Below are 27,542 nucleotides of genomic sequence, written 5' to 3'. Positions count from 1 at the left end.
GGCCAAAAGCTTTGGGACCCTGCATGCACTTGGGAGACTCAGAAGAGGCTTCTGGCTCCTGGCTTTGGATTGGTTCAGCTCTAGCCATTGCAGCCGCTTGGGGAGTAACCTGTGAACAGAAGACCTTTTTCTCTGTCTCTCCTTCTCTCTGTATATCTGCCTTTCAAAAAAAGTAATAGATAAATCTTTAAAACAAATTGGTCTATATTTATATGTATGGTTATTTGCTAATATAACTTTTTAAAGCTCCATCTATTTTTATTTGAAAGGCAGATTCACAGAGAGAATGATCTTCCATCTGCTGGTTTACTCCCAAGTGACCACGTGACCAGATCTGGGCTGTTCAGAATCCAAAAGCCAAGAGATTTTTCTGGGTCTTCCCCATGGATCCAGGGTCCTAAGGACTTGGTCCATCTTCCGCTGCTTTCCCAGGCATGTTAACAGGATCAGAAGGGAAATAGCTGGGCCTCAAATTGGCATCTGTATGGGAAGCTGGCACCATGAATGGAGGCTTAACCTTCTATGCCACAGTACCATCCCCTGTAGCATAACTTTCTTTTAAAAAAATTATGATTTTGCTCATTGTTAGATAATTGTTTGAATTATTGGCAGAGAGAGAGAGAACAGGCAAGTTCCTCTCTGTTGGTCTGTTGCCCGAATGCCATAGCCAGGACGTGGCCAGGCTGAAGCTGGGAGCACAGAACTCAGGAGATCTCCCCCACAGGTGGTACGCACCCACGTTCTTCAGCCCTCACTTGCTGCCTTGTAGGGTGTGTGGTTAGTGGGAAGCTGGCGCCAGAAGCATCGTTGCCAGCATGTCCGTGTGGGGCGTGGGCATCTGAGCCGGGTTCTTCAGGAAGAGGCCAGGTGCCAGCTGCAAGCTGACTTTCATGAGTCGACGCACAGGGCCCGAGGTTGTGCATACAGTGAGGATTCCTGCAATTTCCCTTCGATTCTTGGTCTAGTGGCAAGCTGCGCAGGCCCTGTTGTGTTCAGCAAAACGAAACAAAACTCTACAGACCCAAGCCTGCGACAGGATGAGTGAAGCATGACGTCTCATTGATCTTGTGGTATTTGTCTTTGATCACCAGTGAGTTATGCACATGAAGAGAGGTCCAGCACGTTCTTTTTCATGATGAATGACTCTGAGTCTCAGTATTTACAGGAGTACAAATCTTTTCACTGAAAAGAAATTTAAGGGCATTTAGCCGGCTCTCATCTCTGGCATTTTCCTTTTGCCGTCGGTTTAGAGCTCAGCGAGTCGGTTCTGAATGATGTGTGCTTATTTCTCTTCTGTCCCACTCCCCACCTCCCGTGCCCCTGCTGCTGACACCTGTGCCTGCGGGCAGAAGGCCTCTGGGGACACCTCCCGTCCTGTGCTCCTGCAAGTCGCTGAGTCGGCCTACAGGTTTGGTCTGGGTTCTGTTGCTGGAGGTTAGTTGCGCATCAATGCACATTTATTATTCCTCTTCTTTCTCCTCTCCTTCTCCCTCTCGCAGTGCTCAAGGACATGTCCCAAGCCTGTGACTAGTCTGTGCCTATGAGGTGGGAAAGAAGACAGGGCTATTTTTATTTTGCATGTCTGCACAGGACCAGGGACTCCCACGTGGTGTTTTTCTCTTATCACAAGACAGGTTTTCTGAAGGCAGCTTGATGAGGTAAAACTGGAAGGATGTACCTAATGTAGGGCTGGGCCACGGGATCCTTGAATGAAAATCTGCAGCTTCCACTGAGAGTATAGAAAATATGTGCACATGAAATCTGTTAGTTTCCGATCTTTTCTGTGACTTTCACTCCCCACCGCCCGGCCCTCCAGCTGACCCTCACTCCCCCTGAAGTCCTGCCACTGATTGCTTCCTTCCAGCTGTTGGAGCCACTGCCGTGTATCCTATCGATCTCGTCAAAACCCGGATGCAGAATCAGCGGTCCACGGGCTCTTTTGTGGGCGAGCTTATGTACAAGAACAGCTTCGACTGCTTCAAGAAAGTGCTGCGCTATGAAGGCTTCTTTGGACTTTACCGAGGTCAGTGCCATGCTCCCAAGGCATGGGAGGTTAAGTCGTTGGAGGCTCAGTTCCCTTCCTTGGGGCCTGAGGTGAACTAGCAAGCCCTGGGGTGGTGGCGACACAGCACCAGCAGAAGTGTCCATGCGGGCAGACTGGGCAGGGGCGGTTGCCACCCGGTGAGCCAGAACAGCCCACAGCTTGCACAGTATTAATTTTTCTAGGCATTTTTGGAAGGCTCAGATGTTTGGGTTCCTGGCACAAACAGATATTGAGAGAGAAACCACTTTCCCACATCATACTGTTGCACTTGTTCTATTATTACTTGTTAATTGATAAATTAAATTCTGCCTTGAGCATGTATGTGTAGAGAAACAAACCAGGAATCCAGGGTTTGGTCTTGTTTGTGGCTCAGGCATCCTCTGCCGGGGTTGGTGCGCACACTCAAGCACAGGGGTCAACAGAATGCTTGGTCATGGCCTCATGCTCAGCTGAAGCTTCCCCTTGCCTTCCCCTGACTCGCAGAGCTGACTCACACCCCACCAGTCGCTCCACTCATGTGAGCTAGTCAAGTGAAGGGAACACTGGCTGAGATAGACCCACTGTCATGCACCTGTGGCCCGGGCAGGACGCACAGGACTTGATGTCCCAGCCTCACTTCTCCTGCTCGCCTGCTGCAGAGAGGGGAGGAAGTGCATGTTCACGCCCAGAAAAGCGCTGCCAGTACCGGGCAGTGATGCCGAGCCACGCTCCCTGCGGGGTGGGGGTCTTCCAGCTGGTTGGGGGTCTTCCTGCTGGGTAGGGGCCTGCTCCAGAAAGGAACGCAGCGCCTGGTGCTCTGCCGAGGCAAGCCAGGAGCTGTCAGCTACGTACACCTGTGCCTCTAGGCCTCTTCTGCCATCTGCCGACAATAGTCTTCCAATTAAGCTTCCACGTTAAACAAAAGACAAAAACCCCTTCTTGAAGCCTTTTGCCTTAGAAGCTAGGTGGTTTCAAACTCCAGAGAAGTTGCACTTTGCTGATTCTATTAGACAGGGAGATGACCCCATCAAAGGCCTTTTGATCTCTTTTTCTCTTCTTTCCCTTACCCCCTGCCTCTTCAGACAATTGGAAGGTCTTTGACCCCAGGTGATTGATGACCCTTGCAGGGTCACTGCCTTCTGTTTGAAATACAGCTCGCCCCTCCACCACCCCCACCTGGTGACAGCCACCTTGCAAATGAAACGGCTCCCAAGTCATACAAGGTTAATGTCACAGTTTCTGCTTCGCCATCAGTCAGGCAACCGGGAGCCACCCCATCCCCTGGGGTGGGCACGCTCGGAGTGGGCACAGGTGGGAACCCTGGCAGTGTTGATGTTAGACTGTCAAGGGTGCGTCTAGAACTGAGCGTCCTCCCTGGCACTGCTGAGTGCATCCAGCTTGCCGGTGTTGACTGGGCATGTGTTGTTTCTTGGGCACACTCCGGGTGGCTAAGCACAGCAGGCAGGTTTCCCTTCTTAGTTACATCTGGATTCCACGCTCTGTGATGGACGGCCTTTGATGCACAGCTGCTTCAAGCGCAGCGGAGGCCTGCGTGCCATGGGAGGAGGTTGCCTCGTGTTGGGCTTGCAGCGTTACATCTGTAAATGGGAGCAGCTTTTCGCTTCTCAGGGAGGAGGGCCCGGGAGTAAGCTGGTGTACTAAACAGGCAGAGGTACTGCTCCCAACAGGAAAGAGGCCACTCTCCAGGCCTGCCCTGACTCACAAAGGGTCTGTTTCCTCATGGGCTTTGGGTGCCCAAGGCAAAGGCCAGTGCTGTCCGTTCAAGGGGACCTAACAGACTGTAGTCGTACAGTTAGTTCTAGAACACAGCTGGCTCCATTTCTCCTGAGTTTCTTCTCTTTTCTAATGGACAAGCCTTGTTGATTGTTTTTAAAAGATTTATTTGAAAGTTAGAGAGCCAAGGAAAGAGAGAACCATTGAGCCATCTGCTATTTGGCCATCTGTTATGTGGCCATAACAGTCTGGGGCTGTACCTTGCTAAATCTGGGAGGCTGGAGTGTCCTCTGCGCCTCCCAGATGGGTACAGGGACCCAAGCATTTGGGCTGACCTCTGCTGTTAGTCCAAGTACATTTACAGGGAGCTCGTTGGAAAGTGGAGCAGCTGAGTCTTGAGCTGTTGTCTGTGTGCAGTGAGATGTCACAGGCAGCAGTTTTCTCTCTGTGTTACAATGCTGGCTCCTAATTTTTTTTTAACAAGTTACTTATTTTTATTGGGAAGTCAAATTTACAAAGAGCAGAGACAGAGAGAAGCATCTTCCATCCACTGGTTCACTCCCCAAGCAGCCACAGTTGCTGGAGCTGAGCTGATGCAAAGGCAGGAACTTCTTCTGGGACTCACACATGGGTGCAGGGTCCTAAGGCTTTGGGCCGTCCTCAACTGCTTTTCCAGGCCACAGGCAGGGAGCTGGATGGGAAACGGGGCTGCCAGGATACAAATGAGTACCCTATGGGACACCAGCACACGCAAGGCAAGGATTTAGCCAAGAGGCCATTTCACTAGGCCCTGGCTCTTAATTTTATTTTTAAAGATTTTGTTAGTTTGAGAAGAATACCATTAAAAGTTGAGCTTTGAAAAATATTGAGTTGCTACCATTAGTGGTTTCATCTAGCATTATCTCAGAAAACATTGGAGTACACCTCTGATTTGTGACCATGTTTCAAAGTATTGAGCAGGTTTTTTCCTCATTAACTTATCTTAACATGTAACGTATGTGTGTGTGTGTGTGTGTGTGAGAGAGAGAGAGAGAGAGAGAGAGAGCGCGAGAGGTGAAAAAGAGACCTCTTTGGAGTCGGTTAGGGAGCTTGGCTTCATATCACCATCTGCACCACTCCAGAGCCTCCTTCTAAGCTCACATGGTTGAAGTTCCTAACGAATGACCTGGCAGCTTGTTGGAGTGAATGAATGGCAGGGCATGACCAAGTGAGTCAGCCACTGGCCAGCTCTAGACCCACCCTGTGATTGGTTAATCCTCCATAATTAAATGCTCTTAACTGTCCAAGAATTGCTGACTTTTGCCTTTGAGCTCTGCTACCCTGGCCTCCCTCGGGTGCTTCAGGTAATGAGATGAGCATCCTGAGAGATGAGAAAGTGTTTTGGGAGGACCTTAGAAGCTGGGGTTTGCCAGACGTACATCTTAAAGAGAAAGGCTTTTATTTCCACTGGTGGGAAAATCCCTAAAAGAAAAAAAAAATCCCCAAAAGAGAAATGATGTCACTTTATGAATTAAACTTAATTTGGAGCTGTACTTAATCTTTGAGGTAATTGGCAAGGGAAATACTCTTGTCATCGGCCTATAGCATCAGGCTTGCAAAGTTCCGGCTGTGGCTGGCTCGGGCTGTGTGTGTGATGCAGAGCAGGCATCTTCCAGCCTGGACTGTTCTCAAGGTGACATCTAGAGGATGTTGCGGTGACGTGTCAGGAAGTCACAGGTAGCTGCCTGTACTGGAAGGCGGCTTTGCCAGGCAGCAGCCCGTGGCAGTCAGAGCAGTGTCCGTGAGTGCGGGACCGGGGCACAGCTCAGATTGTATACATGCACAGCGAGAGTTTGTCTTTGTGCCTAAACCTTGGTTAAAAATAAACTCTAAAATCCTAGCACGAAAGGGAGATGACTGAGCTTCCGTGAGTCTGTTCTGCCTTACTTCTACTTCCGGCAACACATCTCAGGACAAACCACAGTTAATCCTTGAACCGCATCAAGTTCCATTCGTGGCCACCAAGTGAGAGCAAAACAGGTTGGTTTAAGTTCAATTTTTTTGGCCAATTTCTGCACGCTTCCAATTAGGGTGTTAAACTGCGAAAAGATCAAAATACAAGATAATTGGTTATAAGAAACCAAGCAAGAACAAGCCACGGACTTGGATAGGGGCTGCTGTTTGGCAGAATGGCTAAGTGGTCGCTTAGACCCGCATCTCATGTCGGAGTGCCTGAGTGTCGTCCCAGGAACCCCACTTCTGACCTCACTGTTTATGCACACCCTTGGGGGCGGCAGGCCTGACCCTGCTGGAGTTCTGGGCTCCCAGCCCCAGCTCGTGGTGGCATTTGAAGAATGAACGCCTGAGTGGAAGACCTCCCCCTGTGTGCTTATGCACCCCTGCCTTTTAAATAAAAATGAAAATAAATGTATTTTTTTTAAAAGGGTGAGTTGGTACCTGTGCTGGGTTACCAGGTCCCCAGAAACCCACAGTGCAGATTGAGACCAAGGTGCCAGCCAGCACCCACGACAGGACAGAAGGCTGTTAGAGACCCGGGAGTGACAGACTGGAACAGTGTGAACTGAGAAAATCGGCAAAGCGGGCTAAAAGATGGAATCCCACGTGGCCCGGAAGAGAGGAGCTCATTGAGTGGATTAGTTCTGGCCCTCAAAGGCGATGCTGCATGCCCAGCCACTGCCATCGCTGAGGGAGGAGCGAGGAGAGCGGTTACAGCTCAGCAGGGCAGCATCAGAGGTGTAGACGCGAGGACAGACGGACAGGACCCTGCTGGATGTTGTCTGTGCCAGTGAAAGCCCCTGACAAGTTCGGATCCTGCCTCCAAGCTACCTTCGCTTCTGCAGAGCCTCGTGCGGAAAACGCAGGGAGTTGGGCTCATCCCAGAACACTGTCTGGAGGATTCCTGCTGTGCCATGAGCCACAGCTTTCCAAGGACGCCCTGAGCCGGAGCCCCGCTGGACTTGAATAGGGACGTGTTTGGCCCGGATGAACCTGACCTCTACTTTTTCCTCCCCTGCCCCCCCACCCTTCCCCAGCTCACTGACCAGCCTTGGGCTTTGAGAGGTAGAGTATGGATCTGACAGGTGAAAACTCCACATGCTTGCAGGTAGTGTGAGCCAGAAGCCAAGGGACTTGGGCCTGAAAAAGAGCTTGAGCCAGTGTGGGGAGGGGACATGGAGCCAGGGGCAAGGCTCACAGCTGTGAGAGCAGGGCACATGCAGTTGCCTGGCAGAGAGCTCAGCAGGTGAGCGGTGCCTGTTGCAGGCCTGGACATGATGTGGCACTGTGTGCTGCCACAGTATTGGCTCCCAAAAGAAAGGGTGTCCTGTGAACAAATTCCCCTGGACCAACTCTGATACTTAGCTGTGACCTGAAAGCCCGGAACTCCTGTTCTAGGTGTGACCGCCTGGCTAGGCTGGAGCTTGTGTGACACACGGCAGGAAGGACACCTTGGTTGTCTAATTCTCCCTTGTCGGAGTTCCCTCGGCCTCAAACCCTGCCAGTCTCATCGCACCTGGCCTTTCGCAACGGCGGCTGTGTTGGCTCTGGATGACCTGTTGGCACTCATTTCATTGTCACAGCTCCCCTGTCAAGATCAGGGCCCAACAGTTCTCTCCTCGTGCCTGCAAGCTACCATGTGTCCCCTGGGATTCCCCCGCGTGCCTCTTCAGGGCACCACCTTGCATGCAGCCCCGATGTTCAGTGCCCTCGCTGCTCTCCAGAACCCACCATACATGACCTGGAGACAGGCAAGCTTGAGGGAGAAATCTGCCACACTGTGGCCCTCTTCGTGTTGTATGAGAGAGCCAGGGTGTGCAGGGTGCAGGGCTTACACGAGCAAGGCCCATGCAAAATTGCATAACTGTCTGGGGCAAAAGAGTCGGGGTGAACCCTGATTCCCCAGGAGAGAAGCAGGGAAGGCTGGGTGCCAGGGACATGGAGGGCTGTTTGAGAGGAGGTAGACTGGACTCTGGGTGCTGCCACCTGGCACCACATGGGCAGGAGTGACCCACGACAGGTCTCCCACCTGTCCTTTCTGCATCCCAGTTTCCATGAAGGAAGAGGAAGAATAAATGGTAGTGACATTGATGATGTGGACAATGCTCACACTAAGCAACAGCAAAACCCGCTCCTGTAGCACCTGCTGTGTGCCTGGCACTGCCCTGAGGGGTTTGTGTGGATGAGATGTGCCTTCTCACCACACCCTCCCCCCCACCCCCGCCCATGAAGATGGGGCTGCAGAACCTCCCTGCTGGCAGCAGCAGACACTGAGGGATACAGAGGGTATGACTAGCCCACCATCGTACAGCTCGGCAGGGTGAGAAGCCGGCCGCAGCCTGGCCGCAGAGCCCGACGTGGGAGTACTCGGCTCTCCTGCCAGTGGGAAGAAACCACGCCGGAAGAAGCCGCTGACGAGCAGAGGTTAAAGCTTGTTTCAGCTCTCAGAAAAAAGTGTGAAACCTAAAGCAACATTTGTTTTCCAAAAACTTTCTGAGGTGTCTTGTCATCATAGCATCCTTGCTTTAGCAGCAAACCCCAGAATTTGGAGAGTGGTTACCCTAGATCACCAAGAGTCCATGCAGGTCTGTCTCCCTCAGTAGCCGCTGCCGTGAGCTGTTCATTCTGCCCATGAACTTGCTAGGACAGAGGTAGCTTGTGTAAAGTCAGCACCAAGGATGCTGTTTTTGTAGTCCCCTCCAACCTCTGGGACTCCGGAGTCACAGTCCCACAGAGTTCTCAACAGTAACAGTGTCAGCCTCACTTCTGGCACACTGCTCACGGGCACTGCTTCGGGGATGCTATGGACAGCTTGCACCTGCAGCCCCTGATGTGGGTGTGGTCCCACACCTCCAGCCATTCTCTGCATGACTGGGATCAGAAGGGATGGTGTGATTTATACCCCTGGCACTTGGAAGTTGAAGACAAAATATGGCACAAATAGCATACCCTGTAAATCTTTCCTCGCATTAGCAGCCCTCTGATCGAGTCGAGTTTGCCAGGGAAGCATTACCATATGTGCCGATGGAGCTGAATTCGAACGGGAAGGCTAGGATGCTAACCACACTGAGAAGTTTCCTTTGAGGCAATAGGAACACAGACCGCTGCTCTGATGGGTTAGCAACAGCACACACGTCCCTTCTGTGTGGCAAACCTGCTGGACACGGATCTCCAGGACTCAAGCAAACATCTGTGTTGTGGTGGAAGCCATATTTCCTGCTGAATTTCACAGGTGCTAGGCACATCTGCTTACATGGACTGACAGTCCTTCTAGGTAGTTCTGAGCCTTTGCCCTGCCTCTCCAAGTGCCCGGTAGAAGATGCCTCCCAGCACTCCCCCTCATGTGATGTCACGGTCCCCCACTTCAGGGTCCTGCCCAGAGAGCATTTGCCCAAGATCACTGGTGTTGAGACCCATGTTGGTAGGGATTCAGGTTATAACATACCCGTGTTTTGCAGTCCAGCAAGAGTGGTCCCCACAAGAATGGTTCTCGCCCATTAATCCCCAAATGGCAACATCTGGCCTAATTCTTTGGAATTGCTTTGCATTTTGTTTTGTTCTCTCTGGAGTTGAAGTTACTCACTTATTATAATGAAATTAGGGACCTCCAGTGGCACTACTTTCACCTAATAGTATTTCCACCTCGGGTCTCTATCCAAGACAGCTGTCCTTTACCTGCCTCTAAAACTTTTTTTTTTTCCTTCTTTCAGGTTTGTTTGCTTGTTTGTTTGAAAGGCAGAGTGGCAGATAGAGAAATCTTTCACCCATTGTTTCATTCTCCAAATGCCTGTAACAGCTGGGCCTGGACCAGACTTAAGCCAGGAACCGCAAACTCCATCTAGGCCTCCCTGTGAGTGGCCTGGGCGCAGGTTCTTGGCCTGTTATCGGCTGCTTTCCCAGGCACAGTGGCAAGAAACTGAATAAAAAATGGGATAGCCAGGACTCAGTAGATGCTGCTGATGTGGCAAGTGGTGGCTAACTGGCTATGCCACAGTACTGGGCCCAATTTTGTTCTATTTTATGTATTTGTGTATTTATTAAAGATTTGCTTATTTGTGTACAAGGTAGTTAGAGAAAGGGGAAGAGAAAGATCTTGAATCTGCTGCTTCGCTTCCCTTTAAAATCCATTCCTTTCATATCTAGAATTTGATCCATGCTTCTGCCTGTGATATGGAAGAGACACGGCCCAGTGCCCTAGGCCAGACCACCTGTGTTGAATTTGGCTTGGGCACCTTCTTTGAAGTCAGATTTAGTTTAACTTTTTAAAATTTATTGAAAGGCAGAGTTAGAGAAGGAGAGACAAAGGGAGAGATCTTTGATCCATGGGTTCACTCCCCAAATGGCCAGAAAGGCTGGGACTATGCCAGGCATAAACCCAGAACCTGAATCTGCCCGGGTCCCATTTGATGCTCAGCCCAGCCATCGGAGTCTTTCCCAGCTGCATTAGCAGGGAGCTAGGTCGAAAGTGGAACAGCTGGACTCCAGCCATTGCCCGTAAGGGAAGCTGGCACTGCAACCCTGAACAAGCTCTGTACACTGCCAGCCCCAGCTTTAGTTTCCTCATCAGTTGATAGAGCTGAAGGTAGCATTGCCTGAGTAAGGTGGTAGTGCGGATCAACTGTTCATTCACACACAAGTGTGGTGCCCACTGTGTATCGAATGATTGGCCACTGTTATCACCCACCCATTCACTCAGTCCTTGAGTCCCATCCGTCTCAGGTAACCTTGCCCCAACTCTGACTATGCCCTGACCTTGAAGTTATGAGCCTTGGCACACACTGCCTGCATCACACTCACTCCAGTGAACTCGGTCTCTTCTCCAGGGAGTCTCTGCTGAGTCAGGGAGTGTCACTCGTGCTCGTTCTTGCTTTGTTTCCCTCCGGGCAGACGGACCTGTGCTCCCTGGTTCTGTCTTGGTGCTCACATCATACTGTTCATCAGGTGCTGGGCTCCTCCCCTCATCCCCCGGGCTGAGGGTTCCTTAAGGGAAAGTCATTCATCTTGTATTCAGCCTACTTCCTGCCAGTCCATCGTAAGGTGTTTGGACAATGCTTGTTGAACAGATAAATATACATTGTCCTCTTTTTAGTCTTATATGCAGTTTTCTCTCTCCATCTCTCTCTCTTTGTGTGTGTGTGTACCTTGTATTTCTATATTTATGGAGGGAAAGCCAAAGCTCAATTTCTTGGAAGGCTGGCTGAAGTGATTGTATCTAGCACCGCAGTAATTTGACTCTGTGGGCTGTTCTTTATTAGTCATTTACAAAGACTGTCATGGGGTGGTTATGGAGACAAGAGATCATCATTTAAATCACAGTGCTTTCAGCACATCTGCCGTTTTGGTCTACAATTTAATGATGAGAAAAATGCATCTAGTGAGTAAGTATTTAGCTAAACATTTCGGTACTTGACCTGAATACAGTGAATGAAACAGAGAGCCAAATGTTGAGATACAGTTTCAACCTGTGGCCATGTTTGTTTGTTTTTGAAAAATAAATTTATTTGAAAGGCAGGGACAGAAAGAAAAATCAGTTTACTGATTCACTACTCGGATACCTGCCACTGCCAGGGATGGGCCAGGCCCAAGGCCCAAGGCAGGCACACAGCCCAGCCTGCATGTGGCTGGCTGAGAGCCAGCACTGGAGCCATCGCTGCTGCCCCCAGGGGGCTACACTGGCAGACAGCAGGAATCAGGAGCAGTTCCAAGACTCAAACCCAGGACCTCTGATGTATAGCAAGAGCATTCAAACTGCTAGGCTAAGTGCCTGCTCCTCAGGCCCGTGTGCCACCTCTAGAATTTAATGTTGCTCTTTCTGGGATACAGCTGTCCAGTTTCCAGCTGGTTGGGAGGCCGTGTATAGGAGGTGTGAGAGCGTGCTATGAGTGACAGTGCTGGTTTGTCCCAGCAAACTTCAGCCCGCTGAGATCGTGAGGAACATAGCCCCACCCAGGCACCTGCTGCTGCTGCTCAGAGTGGCTCCTTGAGAGAACCGAGGAGGGAGCCCCACCGGAGACCTAGGTCATGAGTGGCCATGGGGATCAGTGGTCAGGGAGGCTCTGCCTGTCCTGTGCTGTGGATCTTGTCTCTCCTGGGTTTCTACTCTCCACATTCTCTTCTTCTGCTAGCCCAGGCTTTCATGTGGCTTTTGCTTCCTCATGACATTACTGTACACAAGGTTTTCAGCCATCTGGTTTCCCTTCTCCACCCATAGCACCTTTTCATTCTGTGCTTCTGGGCCCCCAGGCCTCCAGCTGCTGTCAGTCATGCTCTGGGGGAGGATTCTGATTGGCCAGCTCCACTTTGGTCCTGCACTGTGTGGCTCAGGTTGCTAAACTCACTCCTGCATAGATTTGGGTGTCTTCCCAGGAAGTATGGCTGCCGAGGGAGGGGCTTGGCACCCTGGCAGCTGGCAGGACCCAGGCAGGAAAGGAGTCTGCCAGGGAGATGCACACACACGTTTACAGCTGTGGTGCACACACAGCCAGGCTCTGAGGAAGACTTTCAAGTGAGAGAACTTGGGTTCGAGCTCCGTCCTCACCTGTTAGTGGCTGGGTAACTTGCCATACAGCTTAGTGCCCTCTTGGTGGGTGTGGATGTGAGCAGTAAATAACACAATGCTTAAAATGGTACCTGGTGCACAATAAACAGCAGGTAGCTACTTTTTAAAAGAAGATGTAACATCAGTATTTTCCTTGTCTCTTTAGTTGAGTTTCTCCCCCATTTTTCCCAGAACATGAAGCCAGTCCACTGTGAGGATATGAACAGAGCAATAACATTGATCAATTTGGACATGTCCACATCGGGGCCAGGAGGGGACCCGGGTGGATTGTATGGTTGGGCTCTGGCTGGGTGGAGGCTGTGTTGGCTGGCACATGTCACTGTGAGGGCACACCCAGGCCAGGGGGACATGTTGGTGTGTCTGTGTGTGCTAGGAGCCCAGGTGAGGTTAGAGGCCCTGGGCACCTCAGGAGCTAACGCCTGTGGGTGGGCACACACGGCTCTCCACCTGCTGATCTCTGGCCCCCCAGGAGAGGCAGCAGGGAGGGGGCTGGGTAGAATAGACTAAAATTGCACTTCCCCCCCTGGAGTGGACTGAGACCCTGCCAGCGGCGTGGCATAGAGGACACAACTTCTACCCGCAGGATTAGCCTGGTGCGTGTCTCAGAAAAGGCATCTACCTTTGCTTGTTCTTCTGTTTCTTAGAGTAAAAACGGAATGAAAGCATTTCTGAGTTCTGCTCTAACTGCTCTCCTGAAATGGCCCCGTCCTGGCAAAGGCCCCATTATGCCAGTGTGCTGCACCTTGCCTAGCCACCCCCCATCATCCCAGGGGGTCCACCCTCATCTCCCCAGACCTGATGCCTTCCACCAGCCTCCAGGGCCCTGCTCACTCGTTCCTGTGAAAACCTGGGCAGCAGTATTCAGAGCCAGGTCTGCTTCTCCCCCAGTCTCCTCTACTGCTGGTCATGGAGTTTTACGCAAGGTGCTGTTGATGCCAAATGTGAGAGGGCAACTTTGCTTGGGCCTGATGTGGCCGCAAGAATTTAGTACTCAAACATTCCATCGCAAGTATTCTCATTAAAAGTAATAACAGAAAATTGCAGCAAAAATTGCCCCAGTTTTTAAGTGGTGATCCCCTCTGTAGAGCTGTTGATTTGCTTAGTTAATGCTAATGTATTGCATATATTTCTGCTCTCTGTTGATTTGTAGGTCTGTTGCCACAGTTATTGGGAGTCGCCCCAGAGAAGGCCATAAAACTTACAGTAAGTCTCTTGAGTTGGTGCCTCTGGTGAAGGGGTTTAGCACATACCCGGGAACCTTCCATGTGAACCAGCAGGTCTGTGTTTTCAGCGATGCTCACTGGTTTGGAGGCAGGGTCAGTCACTCACCATACTCAGCTTTTTGATCACTGCCAGCTTTACACCCAAAGTGTGTTGATGAATTTGAAGGTGTTTGATGACAGCTGCCCTTGTCAGTACCCCCATCATCATCCTCAGAGCCACAACAGCAGCAGCACAGCAAGCATGGCTGCCGTATTGGGCACTTGACATGTATCAGCATGCGTTGTCTTAATGGCGTATGCGGTAAGACCCACAGATTGTAGACAGAAGAGGAGTGAGCTCGTGCACAGAAGACTCGCGTTAGGATTTCCTGGCTCTGAGCAGGTATGCTTCCAGCTGCACCTGCCATGTGTAGAATGCTGTGTGTGGAATGTGCTTGCCAAAACCAGCTGATGAGGGACTTGGGTTCTGGTTGATGCTCCTCAGTTGTCTATTCTCCAGCCCCTGGCTCTCATCTGACAGATGGTTGGTGCTCAGTTTAACTATCTGTGCAATAGCAGAAGCACCACTGGAAGTGACACTTGGAGCCGTGGCTGGCCCAGGGAGCCCCCTTGCAGTAGGGTATCGTGCACCCTGAGACAGCTCATCTCTGCCCCGAGTCTGCCAGAATCAGAATGTTTATTCCTTAAAGTTGCTTGCAGCACATGTGATTCTGAGAATATATTTAATAAATGAATGCCATTAATGTTTCTTGAAAATCGCTGTGGAATTTTTAGATGCTGAATTTCAGGACCAGAATGGAAAATTGTGCTCAGTCAGATTTGTCTCAGTGATGCATATTTTTGTGAATCAAAGTTTGTTACACAAAGTTTTTGAGTCACAAGACGCATGTTCTCTCTCTCGTCCATATGAGTTGCTCTGTGTGCTTCTGTAACTACAGAACATGTTTAGGACCCCGCATGTCTTAGTTTTTTGCAGAAATACCAGAGGTGCACAGAGAGTTTGCACCTTTTCAGAATGGAATGTGTTTTACTTAGGATCTCGCTCAAATTATTTTAAGGTCTATTAATTTGTGCGGTTGATGATCGCTTCAGCAGATCGATGGGGCAGAATCGCAGCTATTGACAGATGCCTGTCTGTATGTGGTCAGTGACTTTGTGGATGTTTTTCTTCAAGGTGAATGATTTTGTGAGGGATAAATTCACGCGCAAAGATGGATCAGTGCCCCTGGCAGCAGAAATTCTCGCCGGCGGCTGCGTAAGTAGCTTTTGTCCATCCCGCCCTTGCTCCTCTGTGCCTGCCTGTCCGGGGCACACAGCTGGGGCTAAGGCAGCTGTTCAACCACAGATCCCGTGCCAGAGCCCAGTCTCCTAGGGCGCCTCGGCTCCTCCTGGCCACGCCCTGAGACGCAGGGGTAACGGTTTCCTGTCTTACTGCCTGTGAAGTTGTGCCTGTTCTTACCATTAGCCCGTGCGTGGGGCTCTGCAGCAGGAATTGGGGGAGTGGTAGGAATGCTCGGCCTTGGAAAAACCTGTGCTGACCTTTTCTGCCCTGCCTTTCTGGTATGTTCTGTCTTCTGGCTGCCCCGTGCAGGGTCAAGCTTTACCTTCTGCAGTTGGAAGGCGGTGTTGACAGTGCTTTGCTTTGCACATGGCACGTAGCAAGTGGCAGTGCGCTGGAAGTTCGCGTTCCTTCTGGAAGAAGAGCACTGGGGAGGAATGGCCGAGGGTGCTTTGCCTCGCCAGCAAGGCTCAGAATGGCAGCTCTGTAATGCGGCTGTTCGGCAGCTCAGCAAAGCACCGCGTCTCGTCTTCTCTCATGTACCTGTGTATTTGTGTGAATGCAAAGACTTAAATAAGTTAATTCCTTAAACAAAGACTGGTGCTATTTAAAGGTAAGGTTGAGTAAACAAATAGCCTTTGATTACTCATGCATTCTAATCCTGCCATATTTTTTCGTAGAAATATGATTGTTTTTATCAGAAAGATAAAGTTTATCAAGTTGTGCTTGTGTCCGTGACGTGGAATAGGGCCTCTGTGAATGTGGCAGGGGCCACTAGTTCTTAGGAGATGGCTGGAATTTGGCTGCTGCCCTGTCTTGCATTTGATCGCTGACCTGTCGGTGATGGACAGGTAGGATGCCTTGTTCTGTAACTTTAGCAGCCTACAGCGCAGAGCCAGCGGAACCTTTAAAAGGAAGACAGTCGCTAATAACAAGAGAATATTCTGAGTTGCCGAAAGCGCTTTCTCCAGAAGTGCTTTTTGATCACAGGAACCCTGCAGTTTCCCTGTGGGAAAGCCAGATTTTCTCACCTTGAAGTAGGCGCATGCACAGGCCGTGTCTCGCTCAGTCCTGGCGGCTGCTCAGGCTCAGGACAACAGCAAGGCATTGCACTAGGTCAGGTGGAGTTTGTGTTGTTGTTTTAAGATGGTTTCAGTCGCGCTAGGAAGATGTAATTAGGGATCTCTGGATGAATTTAAAACTATGGAATGCGTTCTGCAGTGCTCTTCGGGAGCCTAGTATCCGTGGTGGCACAGAGCCCAGAGGCTGATTAAGCCTTCTGCCGGCACATGCCCCCGGGGGTTGGCTAGATGGGTTGTGGCAGGCACCGCGGCGGTGCCTTCGGTAGGTGGTCTTGTTTTCGCGGCCGCCCATTTCAAGCGCCTTGCACAGGTTGGCATCAGAAGTGGTGCTTCGTTAGGGTAAAGAAGCAGAGCCCCCTTTCAAGCCCGGTCTAAACACAGGCTTAAAGTTGGAGCCGCCTAGGCTTTGCAGCAACTTAAGATCTCCGTGAGATGAGCTGGCCACCCTTCATCTCAAAGGCGGCAGAAGGTGCTGCCCCACACCTTCCCCCAGCGCCGCTTTCAAGACACAAGGGTTTGTTTTCAGCTAAGCACCTCAGGAGGAGGCCGTGAGCAGCCCCGGGCGGGTGACTCCTTCCATCTCCGGTGAGAGAGAGAGAATGTGTGTGTGTGATTGGAGCAGCAGTAGCACTTTGAAAGTGGTCTTCAGGCCCACAGCCCCATCTGCCCAGTAGGCAGTACAGACGGTCCCAGGTGAGCAACTCCTGTCTTAGTTCCCCCTCAGCATTTTCAGACATCGGCTCTGTTTATTTTTATTGGAAAATCAGATTTATGGAGAGAAGGAGATACAGAACGATCTTCCATCCATTCATTCAGTCCAGGAGCCAGGAGCCTCTTCTGGGTCTCCCAAGTGGGTGCAGGGTCCCAAGGCTTTGGGCCGTCCTCTACTGCTTTCCCAGGCCACAGGCAGGGAGCTGGATGGGAAGTGGAGCAGCTGGGACACAAACCAGCACCCATATGGCTCCCTGGCACGTGGAAGGCTAGGATTTTAGCCACTAGGCTATCGTGCCAGGCCTGGACGTTGCCGAGGAGCACTCCTGGCTTCATTATTGCTGAGAGTTAATGCTCACAGAAGCTGCTTGCTGCTTTCAACAAAGCTTTTTCTGTTTTTGTAATCTGTTTTGCTACTGCAAAAATACATAGGCAGATGGCTGTCCCATAAACTTGTAACTCCATAGGGCTTTTCCAAACATTGTGTGTGTGTGTGTGTGTGTGTGTGTGTATGTGTGTGTGTGTAAATGAAAATGTCAGTGACAGTGGAGGAAGAATCCATTGACACTACAAAGGAATCCAGTGTCTGCACTCCGCAGCAGGAAAGGAAGCAGCTCATTGACTGATGTAACAGTGTGAACTGGAGTTTATTTTTAAACTTACTTGTTTTCGCACTCAGATTAGTTTTGGTCCAGAACCCGTTACACATTTGGCTTTGATTTTCTGAGCCTTGCTTTAGGATTCGCAGTTGTCGGAGGTGACGTGGCCAGTACAGGTGAAGACTGAATGATGCCCAGCCTGGGATTCGCCAGCTGGGGGCCTGAGAAAATGCTCTGTGCTTTGTATACCCTCCATCCCGGGATTTTCTGCATCCTGAGTGAGTAGTAGTTGGGGTTCTGCCAGAACCCCAGACTCCTGGGTCTCCTATGTGAAACTTCAGCTGCCCTGGTGCCTGTTCCAGCTTTCCACCGTCTAGATGCAGCTGCTCAGCTCCTGCACAAGAAGTGTTGGGAGGAGAGTGAAGGCAGAGGAGGGAGGGGCTGCTGCACTTAGGTTCCCGTCCATCGTGGCGCAGGATTATGGGTTGACTCTCCCGTGCATCTGGTGCAGTGCAAGGTTGGCCCTGTGGAGTCTGTGGTCTTTAGCTTTTGAGCCTTGGATTTTAAGGAGGACACTGGGTAAGGAAATGCAAGTGGTACCATGGCTGGCTTCAAGGCAGTAATGTAGACATGATGATGGATTTATCTGGCATGGTCTGAACCTTTATGCTGGTAAACCTTTCAGTAAAATCCACAGAAGTACACAATAATGGTATAGTATAAGGGCGTTTGTGCTTTGAGCGTCAGTCTGCTGATACTGAGTCCAAGTCAAGCACGTGCTTGTGACACACCTGGTGTGTGGGGAGGGGCGGTTTGTGTGGGTGGGGAAAGTCATTGGTATTTCTGCATCGCTGGTTCTGAAGGCGATTGTGAGCATGTCGTTGCTGGGGACACTGATGGAAGAGTGGGCTTCCTTGCCGTCCCATGCACGTGTGCGGGAGCCTGGTGCTGTGGCCCGCCTATGGACTGTGTCCTGCCTGTGTGCCGTATGCATGGTTTGCATGTGCACGATGTTCATAAACCTCTTTATACAGCCATGTGTTGAATGCTGCCTGTTTTGAAAAGAACCTTTTGCTACTCATTTGCTTACATGCCATTGCGGTTCATTTCTGTTGTTGAATAACCCTGGGACAGTACAAGGGTACAGACACAGACTACTCGTGTGCAGCTTCTGGGAGCAGACGTGGGATGGGTGTTGTGCCACAGAGGGGTAAGCTGCTGCTTGGGTGCCTGGAATGCAATTTCTGAAACACTTCCCTTTTTTAAGATTTACTTTTTTATTTTTTTCATTGGAAATGCAGATATACAGAGAGAAAATTCTTGTGTCCACTGGTTTACTCCCTAAGTGGCTGTCATGGCCGGAGCTAAGTCAGGAGCCAGGAGTTTCTTCCGGGTTTCCCTTGAGGGTGCAGGGTCCCAAGGCTTTGGGCCATCCTCTACTACTTTCCCAGGCCACAAGCAGGGAGCCAGATGAGCAGTGGAGCCGCTGGAACACAAACTGGCACCTCTTTGGGATGCCAGCAGATACAAGGGAAGGATTTAGCCCCTAGGCCATTGCTCTGGACCCCTTTTGTTTATACCTCTTCCTGGTGAAGTAAACTCTTTGAAACAGCAGGTTTCATAGGTAATGGCATAAGTTATTTGGTCCCAGCTGCTCATGTTGAAAATTGAATCCTTGCTTCTTGGCTCTCCTGGCCTAGCCCTGTCTGTTGGGGTCAGTCAGGGAGTGAATGCACGGATAGCAGATCAGTAAACTCTCTCTTTCTCTCTCATCTTCTTTGTGTATACATACATGTATATGTTTCAATTTAAACATTTTAAATAAGAAAATAAGATGCAGACAGAATCCACTTTCAGTTTCCTGTCGCTGTGTGACAAACCACAGTGTGTTCTTCCCCCGACACCTGCACGTTTCCTCTGCCTGTCCCTCAACTGGAATGCTGAGGTAGCTGCAAGGTCCCAGTTGTCCTTGTACATGTGACAGTGAACAGGAAGCCCAGCTTCTCCACATGGGCTCACTCACACCTTGGTGTCTGACCCGCAGAGGGTAAGTTCTGAGAGCCATGGGCCAGGTGGGACTTTCACAGCCTGCCTTGGAAGCCATGGGGTACTCATGTAGCCCTGGTGTGTGTGCTGAGTCAGGGTACAGTCAGCAAGACTCTAAGCCATCTTGAATCTACCACGCTTGGCTTGTGTGGATGTGTGGCAATGATTCTGTGAGATCAGATCGATGGAATCATTGCAGCGCAGCTGAAGCACCGGTCTGCCTCCTCTCCCAGCATCCTCTTTCCAGCAGGTGCCACAGTTATTCTAGACTGTGAAAATGAATATCTCAGGCTTTTTCAGCTGGAGAGGAAGTTCATATCCATCAGTGACGTCACATGAAGGGAGATAGACTGGAGTGTGCTCAAGGCTTATTGCAGAGCTGTGCTAACTCAAGGGGGCTTGGTAAGTCTGCGCGTTTGCCATCTCGTTGCCAGCTTGTTTCCCCTGCTAGGTGGCAGAGTGTCCTTTTCCCTATACAGCTCATACTGCATCAGTCCCGGCACCTGTCTCCTGGTGGGCATGACATTAGTGGACTAGCGGACTTCATCACTGGCAGAGGTGTCATGGTGATCTGTTGCTGTGTGCCAGATCATCCTAAAACTGAGCGACTTCCAATGGCAAGTGATTATCATTCCTCACGGTTCTCTGGCCTGCCTAAACGTAGCTGAGAAGTTTCCTTGGGATTCTCTGTGGAGTCATAGCCATGCGCCAGGGCTGGACAAGGCCAGGGTGAAAGTCCTCATCTATGACTGGCTGTGCTGCTGCCACAGCTGTGGGCAGTTGGGACCATTGTCCAGAGCACCACCCGGGGCCTCTTGGGGCTTGACTTGGTTCTGAGAGAGTCCTGAGCAGCTGTACAGCCTCTCATGGGCTAACCCTGACTGTTGGGAATCACAGAAGCCATTCAGGCCAGCCTGGGTTTAAAAAGGGGGAAAGACAACTCATTAACAGGAATGACAGCAAGGCGGCATCGGCTTCCATGGCAGGAATGAGTCACCAAGTTGCGTGTGTTGTGGGATGGGAACATCGTCAAGGTCATTGCCTGGCCAGCCTTCTTTGTCAGTCCGTGTCTTCCCTGAGTGTCTGCTGCCAGCTCTTGAACCCGATCCTGTCCCCGGTTGCTTGGACTGTGGGATACCAAAGCTCACCAGCATAGCAACAAGCAGAGGAAGGGCTACCTTGGGAAGCATTCCCATGAAAGTGAAACCAGAGGCCCTTGAGAACTGAGGCAGCTCAGGGAACTGGCTCCTCTCTCTTTTCTCCACGTGGCCTCTTGGTTCCGTGCACCTTGATCTTGCAGCTTTCCACACGTCCTTCCGCCTGCTTGTCCATTTCATTCTGGGTTGCTTTCCTCAAGAACGCCCTGCATGTTCTCACTGGCCACCTGGCCCCTCCTGACACATGACCTTCTAACCCCCTTTGTCATCTCCTGCACCTGCATCAGCCCATTAGCTCATGTTGCCCAGGTTAGTTAGGTTTCTGATTCAATGACCAGCAGAAATTTGCTTGGCAAACCTCACCTTTGTGTGGCCCTTGGGAGTCACAGCCCTACCCGGATGTTAATGGCCCTGCTGGACAATGGCTTTTGGGTCAAGCATCCATCACATGCCAGCAGGGCTTTTTTTCATTTACTGTGTTACTGGTAGCCAAGTGTTGTTAGATGACCTTGAACAGTAGTGTAGCTACTTCATCATGAAATAGACCCAAAGCCACACTGTCGGGCCTGAGCTGGAAATCCTTTGAGATTTCAGACCCAGCTATCAAGTCAGGAAGCACGTTTCCTCGTGTCGTGAAGCAGAGGATCCCATGGTCAGGGCCGGGAAGGCCTCGAGTGGACTTCAGTTCTACTTCGTGATCTTTCTCTTCCCAAGCATTCCTGTGGAGACATGGTCACACAGTGTAGTGTTCCTAAGGCAGAATTTTCATTTCACTGTGCGAGTCTCTGCAGTGCTCTCCCTGTAAGTCAGGATGATGGGACTCGGGCCTCACTCCTCGGTGACACGGCAGGCAGGCAGTATTACACATTGTCATGAGACTCTGAAAAGAAGTTACTGTATTTTTATTGTTTACATCTTTAAAATCCATGTGTTGTTTAATAAAAATATGCCAGTTACACAATATTCAAATTATGTTATGATTGTTATTATTTGGAGTGTGTCCCTGGGGGAGTTAAGACCCCATTGCAGAGTTTGTACTCCCTACCCCAAGGCCTGCTGCCTCGAAGGACTGTCCTCTCTGTCCTGTTCACTCCCTGCTTTGCCATTTAAGCCCTCCCTTCGTGACTTTGGGCTCCCCCTCCTGCAGCGTACGGGCTTTGGGTAGGTACTGACCAAGCACGTGTGAGTACTGAGAATTGGATCAGGGTGTCACTGTCTCAACTCTGCCTAGCACTGGGGCTTGTGTTTAGGATACTTCTAGAAGCTATCTGTGAAGTGAAAAGTGCTCTGACTAGATGGTGTTGGAGATGAGGACAGAGTTGGGCTTGGACAAGAAGGGGAGTCCCTTGGTGTGCCATGTTACTGCTCACTCGGAGACCAAAAGCCGGCGAAGAGGCATTGAGCCAGGGGTTGGGGAGGTGGGGAGCAGGAACTGAGGAACTCTGAACCGTGCCTACATGTATGTATTTCCAGGGTGTTTTAAAAGTTTCATGGCCACTCAAAGAACCAACCTTGAAAAGGCTGTTTATTTGAATTTATTTTATGTGATAGAATGTCTAAGAATGAAGTGAAATAGACAACCCCCAATATATCCATAACCCTAAGAACAACATGGAAATAAACGCAGTGTGGAGTTAGGTCTAGTTATATTTATGATGGCTTATGTTTTAAGTAGAAAGGATTTTACTGGCTGGTTAATATGAAATTATCTTGTCAAAAAGCATGAAGGAATTTGAGAGAGCGAGAAAGAAGCTTAAAATCAGAGCTGATGAAGAGCGGGAAATGTTAACCATGGCAGCACCTGAACTTGGAGATTTGTGAGAGTCCAAGGAGGCCCAGCAGCAGTTTCCCCAGAACGCCTTGCAGAGTTAGGGTTAGTGGCCTGGAGCAGAGCTCTGCTGCCTGGACTAAGGACGGACATGAAGGAAATCCTGTTACCCAGGATTCCTGGTGTCAGGGCTCACAGGTGTATTTCCCCTACAGCTCCCCAAGGTGAGGGTACTGGGAGGTGATGCGTTCATGAGGGTGAGCTCGAACAAATGAAATTAGTGCCTTTATCGGAGACGCCCCAGCAAGCGTCCTGGTTCCTTCTGCCATGCCAGGGGGCCAGCAAGACGATATCATCTATAAGTCAGGAAGCCAGTGTTCCCTGGGCGCCAGGCCTGCTCTGGGGCAACCAGCCCCCGAAGCTGGTACCTGTCGGTGCCCAATCTGTGGTGCTTTGCTGCAGCAGTCTGAGCAGGTGGAGGCTGTTGGAGGTGGTACCGAAGGCCCAGCATTGCCCTCATCCTAGGGCCAAGTCCGACTTGAGGGGCAGACAGTGGACCAGTTTTCCCTTCCCCCTTTCCTCCCTTTCTAATTTTTGGACGTCTCTGACTAATGGAGTCAACACAATTCGAATATTGGGCCATCCATCTTCCTGTACTCTGAATAAGCAAGGGAGGTCTTTGCTACACTGTGAAAGTTTGAAGAAAGGTTGGGTCACAGCTTGCATACACTTAAGCTACTTTGGACACTGCAAGTCTGTAAGTCAAACGATTCTGGTAGTCGCAGTCAAAATAGACATGTGTAAAAGTCAGACCCCTAATGTTAACAGATCTGACAGGTCTGTGACTTTAATTGCTTTTTAATGTCAGTCAACTGGATTCCACTTTGGTTTCTTGGCCAGGCTTCGGTAGGTCTTTGAAAACCCTACAAGGTTGAAAATATGAGACTTAGTGTTTGTAAAATATATAAACAGAATAACTATTTTGTGCGTTACCATGTGGTTGAGAAATTAAGACTAGGGCATTTCAGTTTGGAATCTGTTGTAGAAACATTTTGGTGGTTAGAATCTATTTTCTTTCCAATCTATTTATTGATTTTTTTTTTCAACTCAAGAGCTCAATTTATATACCAAATCAAAGAACAATCCTGTATGGCTTAAGGCTTACAGATGTCTATCTAGTCAGGCAGTCTAACTTCCTGTCAGTGTCCTGGGAACCCCCCCACCAGAAACCCACAGACTGGCATCTGAAACAGAAGAGTTCCTTTCTCTCAGTTCCAGACACTGGAAGGCTGAGATCCAGGTGTTAGCTGAGGCCCCTCCCCTCTGCTCACAGCTGGTGCCACCTCCCCTCTGCATCCTCAGCGCCCATGGGAGTTGTCCATGTCCCAGTCTTCCATAACGGATACAGGGCCACCCTTGGGACATTTTCCATCATCGAAGAAAGGCCACCTGTCCAAGTGTGCCCTTCAGCAGTGTGCAGTTCGGAGGCATGCAAGTCAACCCCACAACACCAGCGTTTCAGAAAACGTCTTTTCTGACTTACAATGAGGACGCGTGTTGCTGGCTGCAGCAGGACGCGCTGGGCCAGCGTGCTCGCCAGCTCCCCCGTGCACTTGCTGAATGCTGCCCCTGGGCCCCGTTGGCTGCCGTGGAGCCATATGCTGTCTGCTGAGCCCTTTCTGTTGTCCATCTGCGAGCTTCATATGCAGTCTAATCGATGTGCTGCGTACCAGTTTTTCTCAAAATTTTTATTAAATATTGGGTTTGGAAGAGACTAAAAGGAAACTATGTTGAAAACTGGATTTTTTTTAATCCTTTATTTTTAATTTACTCATATATGAGATATTGTCATCACCTGCATATTCTTGATGATGTAACATAAATCATTAGGCAATTGCTACTGCAGACCTTTATTTATGGTCAAAATTTTGTTTGTATTCAAATAATCAAAATAATGTATTTAGGTTTTAGTTTTTAAAAAATCATATCTGATAACTTCGTATTAGCCTATTTTTTATACATGTAAGTACACATTTTAGAATGTCAGTGTGCAATTAGATATTCTTAGCACATGTCATTTGTGAAAAGCACTTTAGATCTAAGTACATTCAATTGAGCATAATTAAAATATCAAGATACATATTCTTCATATACATTTTGCCACTTAATTTTTTAAGTAGCTATGAGTATCTACCATGTGAATTCAAATTAAAGGAAGGTGATTAAATCACATTTAGATTTAATGCTTTTAGTTTAAAATACAGCAGGAATGACATTATGTTAAAAAAAATACACGGCCATGTTTTCTATGGACAACAAGTATGATGGATCTGATTTTTTCCCCTTAATATTTATTTACCATAACGTTCTCTGAGCAGTACCAAGACGACTTGTTGGCTGGGTTGTTTCAGGAGGCGTGTTATTAAGCATGCTTACTTAGCTTAGGAGTCCTTGGGTTTAGAGTCCCAGGCTCCAAGAAGGAATGTTGAGCTACACCGTTCAGGTTAGGACACAGTACGTGCAGCTGAGAGGGAATTGGATTTGGGAAAAAGAGGAACCAGGCCACCCTACCTGCTCCTTCAGCCACTAGGCCCAGGCCCGCCTGTGCTTCCAGCAATGGCAGGGGCGAGCAGACCACTTTGGCAAGTCCTCTGAAAGGCACATGTGCTAGGAAAATTCACTTGGGCCAAAAGTAAGTTTGAGTGAAGGCCTTGGTGTTCATCAGCCTTTTCATCACAGTCATCAAATGCTTGCGGGAGCCTCACTGTTGAGACAAAAGGTTTCCTTCAGCTGCAGTTGGAAAGTTTGAAATCAAAGAGGCAGTGGGCGTGTGCGTCTCTCTGGTCCCTTATGAAGTCACCCAGATCCAGCCCTGGACGTTCGGCCCTAGGGACCCCAGCCATTTGCGTCCAGAGGCCTCACCTGTAAATGGCATTACTCGGTTCAGCGTCTGTCCTCTCAGTACTGTTCTTTTTTTTTTTTTTTTAAAGATTTATTTTTATTATTTTTTTTATTGGAAAGGCAGATATACAGAGAGGAGAGACAGAGAGGAAGATCTTCTGCCCGATGGTTCACTCCCCAAGTGAGCGCAACGGCCGATACTATGCTGATCCAAAGCCAGGAGCCTCTTCCGGGTCTCCCACGCGGGTGCAGGGTCCCAAAGCTTTGGGCCGTCCTGGACTGCTTTCCCGGGCCACAGGCAGGGAGCTGGAAGGGAAGCGGGGCTGCCGGGATAGAACCGGCACCCATATTGGATCCCGGGCGTGCAAGGCGAGGACCTTAACCACTGCGCCACGGCTCCGGGCCCAGTACTGTTCTTTTAAGACTCCGGGGGCTGACACCTGAGGTCAAGGGGATGAAAGCCCAAGCCACTGTGGTCCTTGCTCCTGCAGTACTTAGGGAAGATGGGAGCCACGTGTGAGGATTCTGGGTCACATTGCCTTGCAAAATTTTATTGTTTTATTGAGATTTTGTAGTTGTATTTAAAAAAAAAAAAGATGTAGCTGTCTGCCTTCCCGCCATCAGCTTCCCTATGCAGACTCAGAAATGTCACCCGTGAAGCACATTATGATGTAACACAGAGGGAGGAATTGGCGGTACCAGGCTGTGAGCAAGAGAGGAAATGAAGCTTCCAGAATCATCTAGGCACCAGATGGAAGAAGCTGTGATAGAAACCACGTTTCAGGGGAATTCGAAGAAAAAACCTGTAATTTCACTTTGAGCCACGAGGACCATATCATGTGAAAAACTAGAGCACTTGGGAATAATGATGTTCATTTGAGAAGCTCGGAGCCTGGGCCGCATGCTGACATAGTTGTAGCTTCCAGTCCCATCTCCTTCCTGGTTTCTCTTAGCCCTCCCGGATGCAAAGGTGAATTAATGAGGATCACGGGCTTCAGGGCAGAATCACCACAGCCATGGCCACTGCGCAGAGCTGGGCCTTGGGTTTGTGTGGGGATGGAGCCGAGACATGGCTGCCTGGAACCCTCACGGCTGTGTTAGGGAAAGCGCACTCCCGTATACTGATGGTGTAAGCCCATTTGAATAAAATTGAAATTGCCACTGGTTACACACTTCTGATTCCAAAGCAGCCCACAAGGATGCATACTTGGCACAGGTGGGGCACTTTATCACCGACCAGCCTGCTTTCCTCATGATGTACTGAGATGGAAAATTTTGACGTGCCTGAAAATCAGTTGGTTATGTTGTTTCTGGAAAAGCGACTCTTCTCTGTGTTTCGTGCTATACGTGAGCGTCTGAGCCATCTCTGCTGTCTGCTCGACAAAGGCTCTCAAAGTCAAGGGCCTCCTAGCCCTGGGAGCACAGGACCCAGAGACACGAGTACCTTAAGAATACGGTCTCAGTTTCCCTGCATACAAATTGCCGTGGGTGTTTGTTGATTGTTTTTATTCTTCTGTTTTAGTCCACTGACTGTTTTTTTTTTTATTAGAAAGGCGGGGTTACAGAAGGAAAGAGAAAGAGAAATCCCTTCCATCCACTGGCTGTAAAGCTGGGCCAGGCAAAGCCAGGAGCCTCTGACTCCTTGTGAGTCTTCCCCATGGTGGCAGGATCCCTGATGCTGGGACCATCTTCCACTGAACGAGGCTTCAAGGCTTTTTCATAACAGGAAGACTGTGTTTGTGGCTTTGAGAAGTCCTTGGAAATCCCCAGCAGCCTGGATTCAGGCTGTCCCTTCCTCCATTTCCGCATCCCGAGGAGGGTGCGCCTAAGGCAGCCTCTGCCAGATTGACCAGGAGGGAGAAGCCCAACAGCTTGGAAGTGCTTCAAGGGGGGCCTGGCACGGTAGCCTAGTGTCTAAATACTTGCCTTGCATCTGCTGGGATTCCTTATGGGCACTGGTTCATGTCCCGGCTGTGCCACTTCCCATCCATCTCCCTGTTTGTCGCTTGGGAAAACAGTTGAGGATGGCCTAGTCTAAGGACCCTGCACCTGCATGGGAGACCCAGCAGAAGCTCCTGGCTCCTGGCTTCGGGTTGTCTCAGCTTCAGCTATTGCAGCCACCTGGGGAGTGAACCAGTGGATGGAAGATCTTTCTGTGTCTCTTTCTCTCTGTAAATCGGCCTTTCCAATAAACAAATAAATCTTTAAAAAAAAAAGAAATTCAGGAACGAAAACCTGCCTGACTGGACAGGTAGTAGCTGCGTCTGCAATGGGCATTAAGTGTTTCTCTTTCTGATACTTCCAGATCCTAGAGAGCCAGTGAGATTTCTGTAGCAAAGACTATGGCGGGAAACACACAGAGAAGTCAACGGTGCCACTGGCACAGTGAGCCAGTCCAGCGTGCAGAGCCTTCCTCTAGCTTGCCGCAGGCTCCAGAAAGTCCTGGGGAAGCGGTTTGTGACAGA

General features: G+C 49.9%; 1 protein-coding gene across 2 annotated transcripts in view; it reads left to right on the top strand.

Annotated features, from left to right (window-relative positions):
- Nucleotides 1-27,542, top strand: part of SLC25A13 (solute carrier family 25 member 13) — a 137,209-nt gene that overhangs the window by 82,229 nt on the left and 27,438 nt on the right. For both annotated transcript variants that reach the window (XM_040964485.1, XM_040964486.1), the window contains 4 exons: nucleotides 1,350-1,434; nucleotides 1,865-2,023; nucleotides 13,462-13,514; nucleotides 14,709-14,789. In XM_040964485.1, the coding sequence (XP_040820419.1) occupies nucleotides 1,350-1,434; nucleotides 1,865-2,023; nucleotides 13,462-13,514; nucleotides 14,709-14,789 (378 nt within the window). The remainder of the gene's footprint in view (nucleotides 1-1,349; nucleotides 1,435-1,864; nucleotides 2,024-13,461; nucleotides 13,515-14,708; nucleotides 14,790-27,542) is intronic.

Source organism: Ochotona curzoniae, unplaced genomic scaffold (assembly GCF_017591425.1).
Source record: "Ochotona curzoniae isolate NIBS_2020 unplaced genomic scaffold, NIBS_Ocur_1.0 scaffold_3835, whole genome shotgun sequence".
NCBI lineage: Eukaryota > Metazoa > Chordata > Mammalia > Lagomorpha > Ochotonidae > Ochotona > Ochotona curzoniae.
Note: the sequence above shows the minus strand (reverse complement) of the source record. Positions and strands in the feature narration are given on the sequence as shown.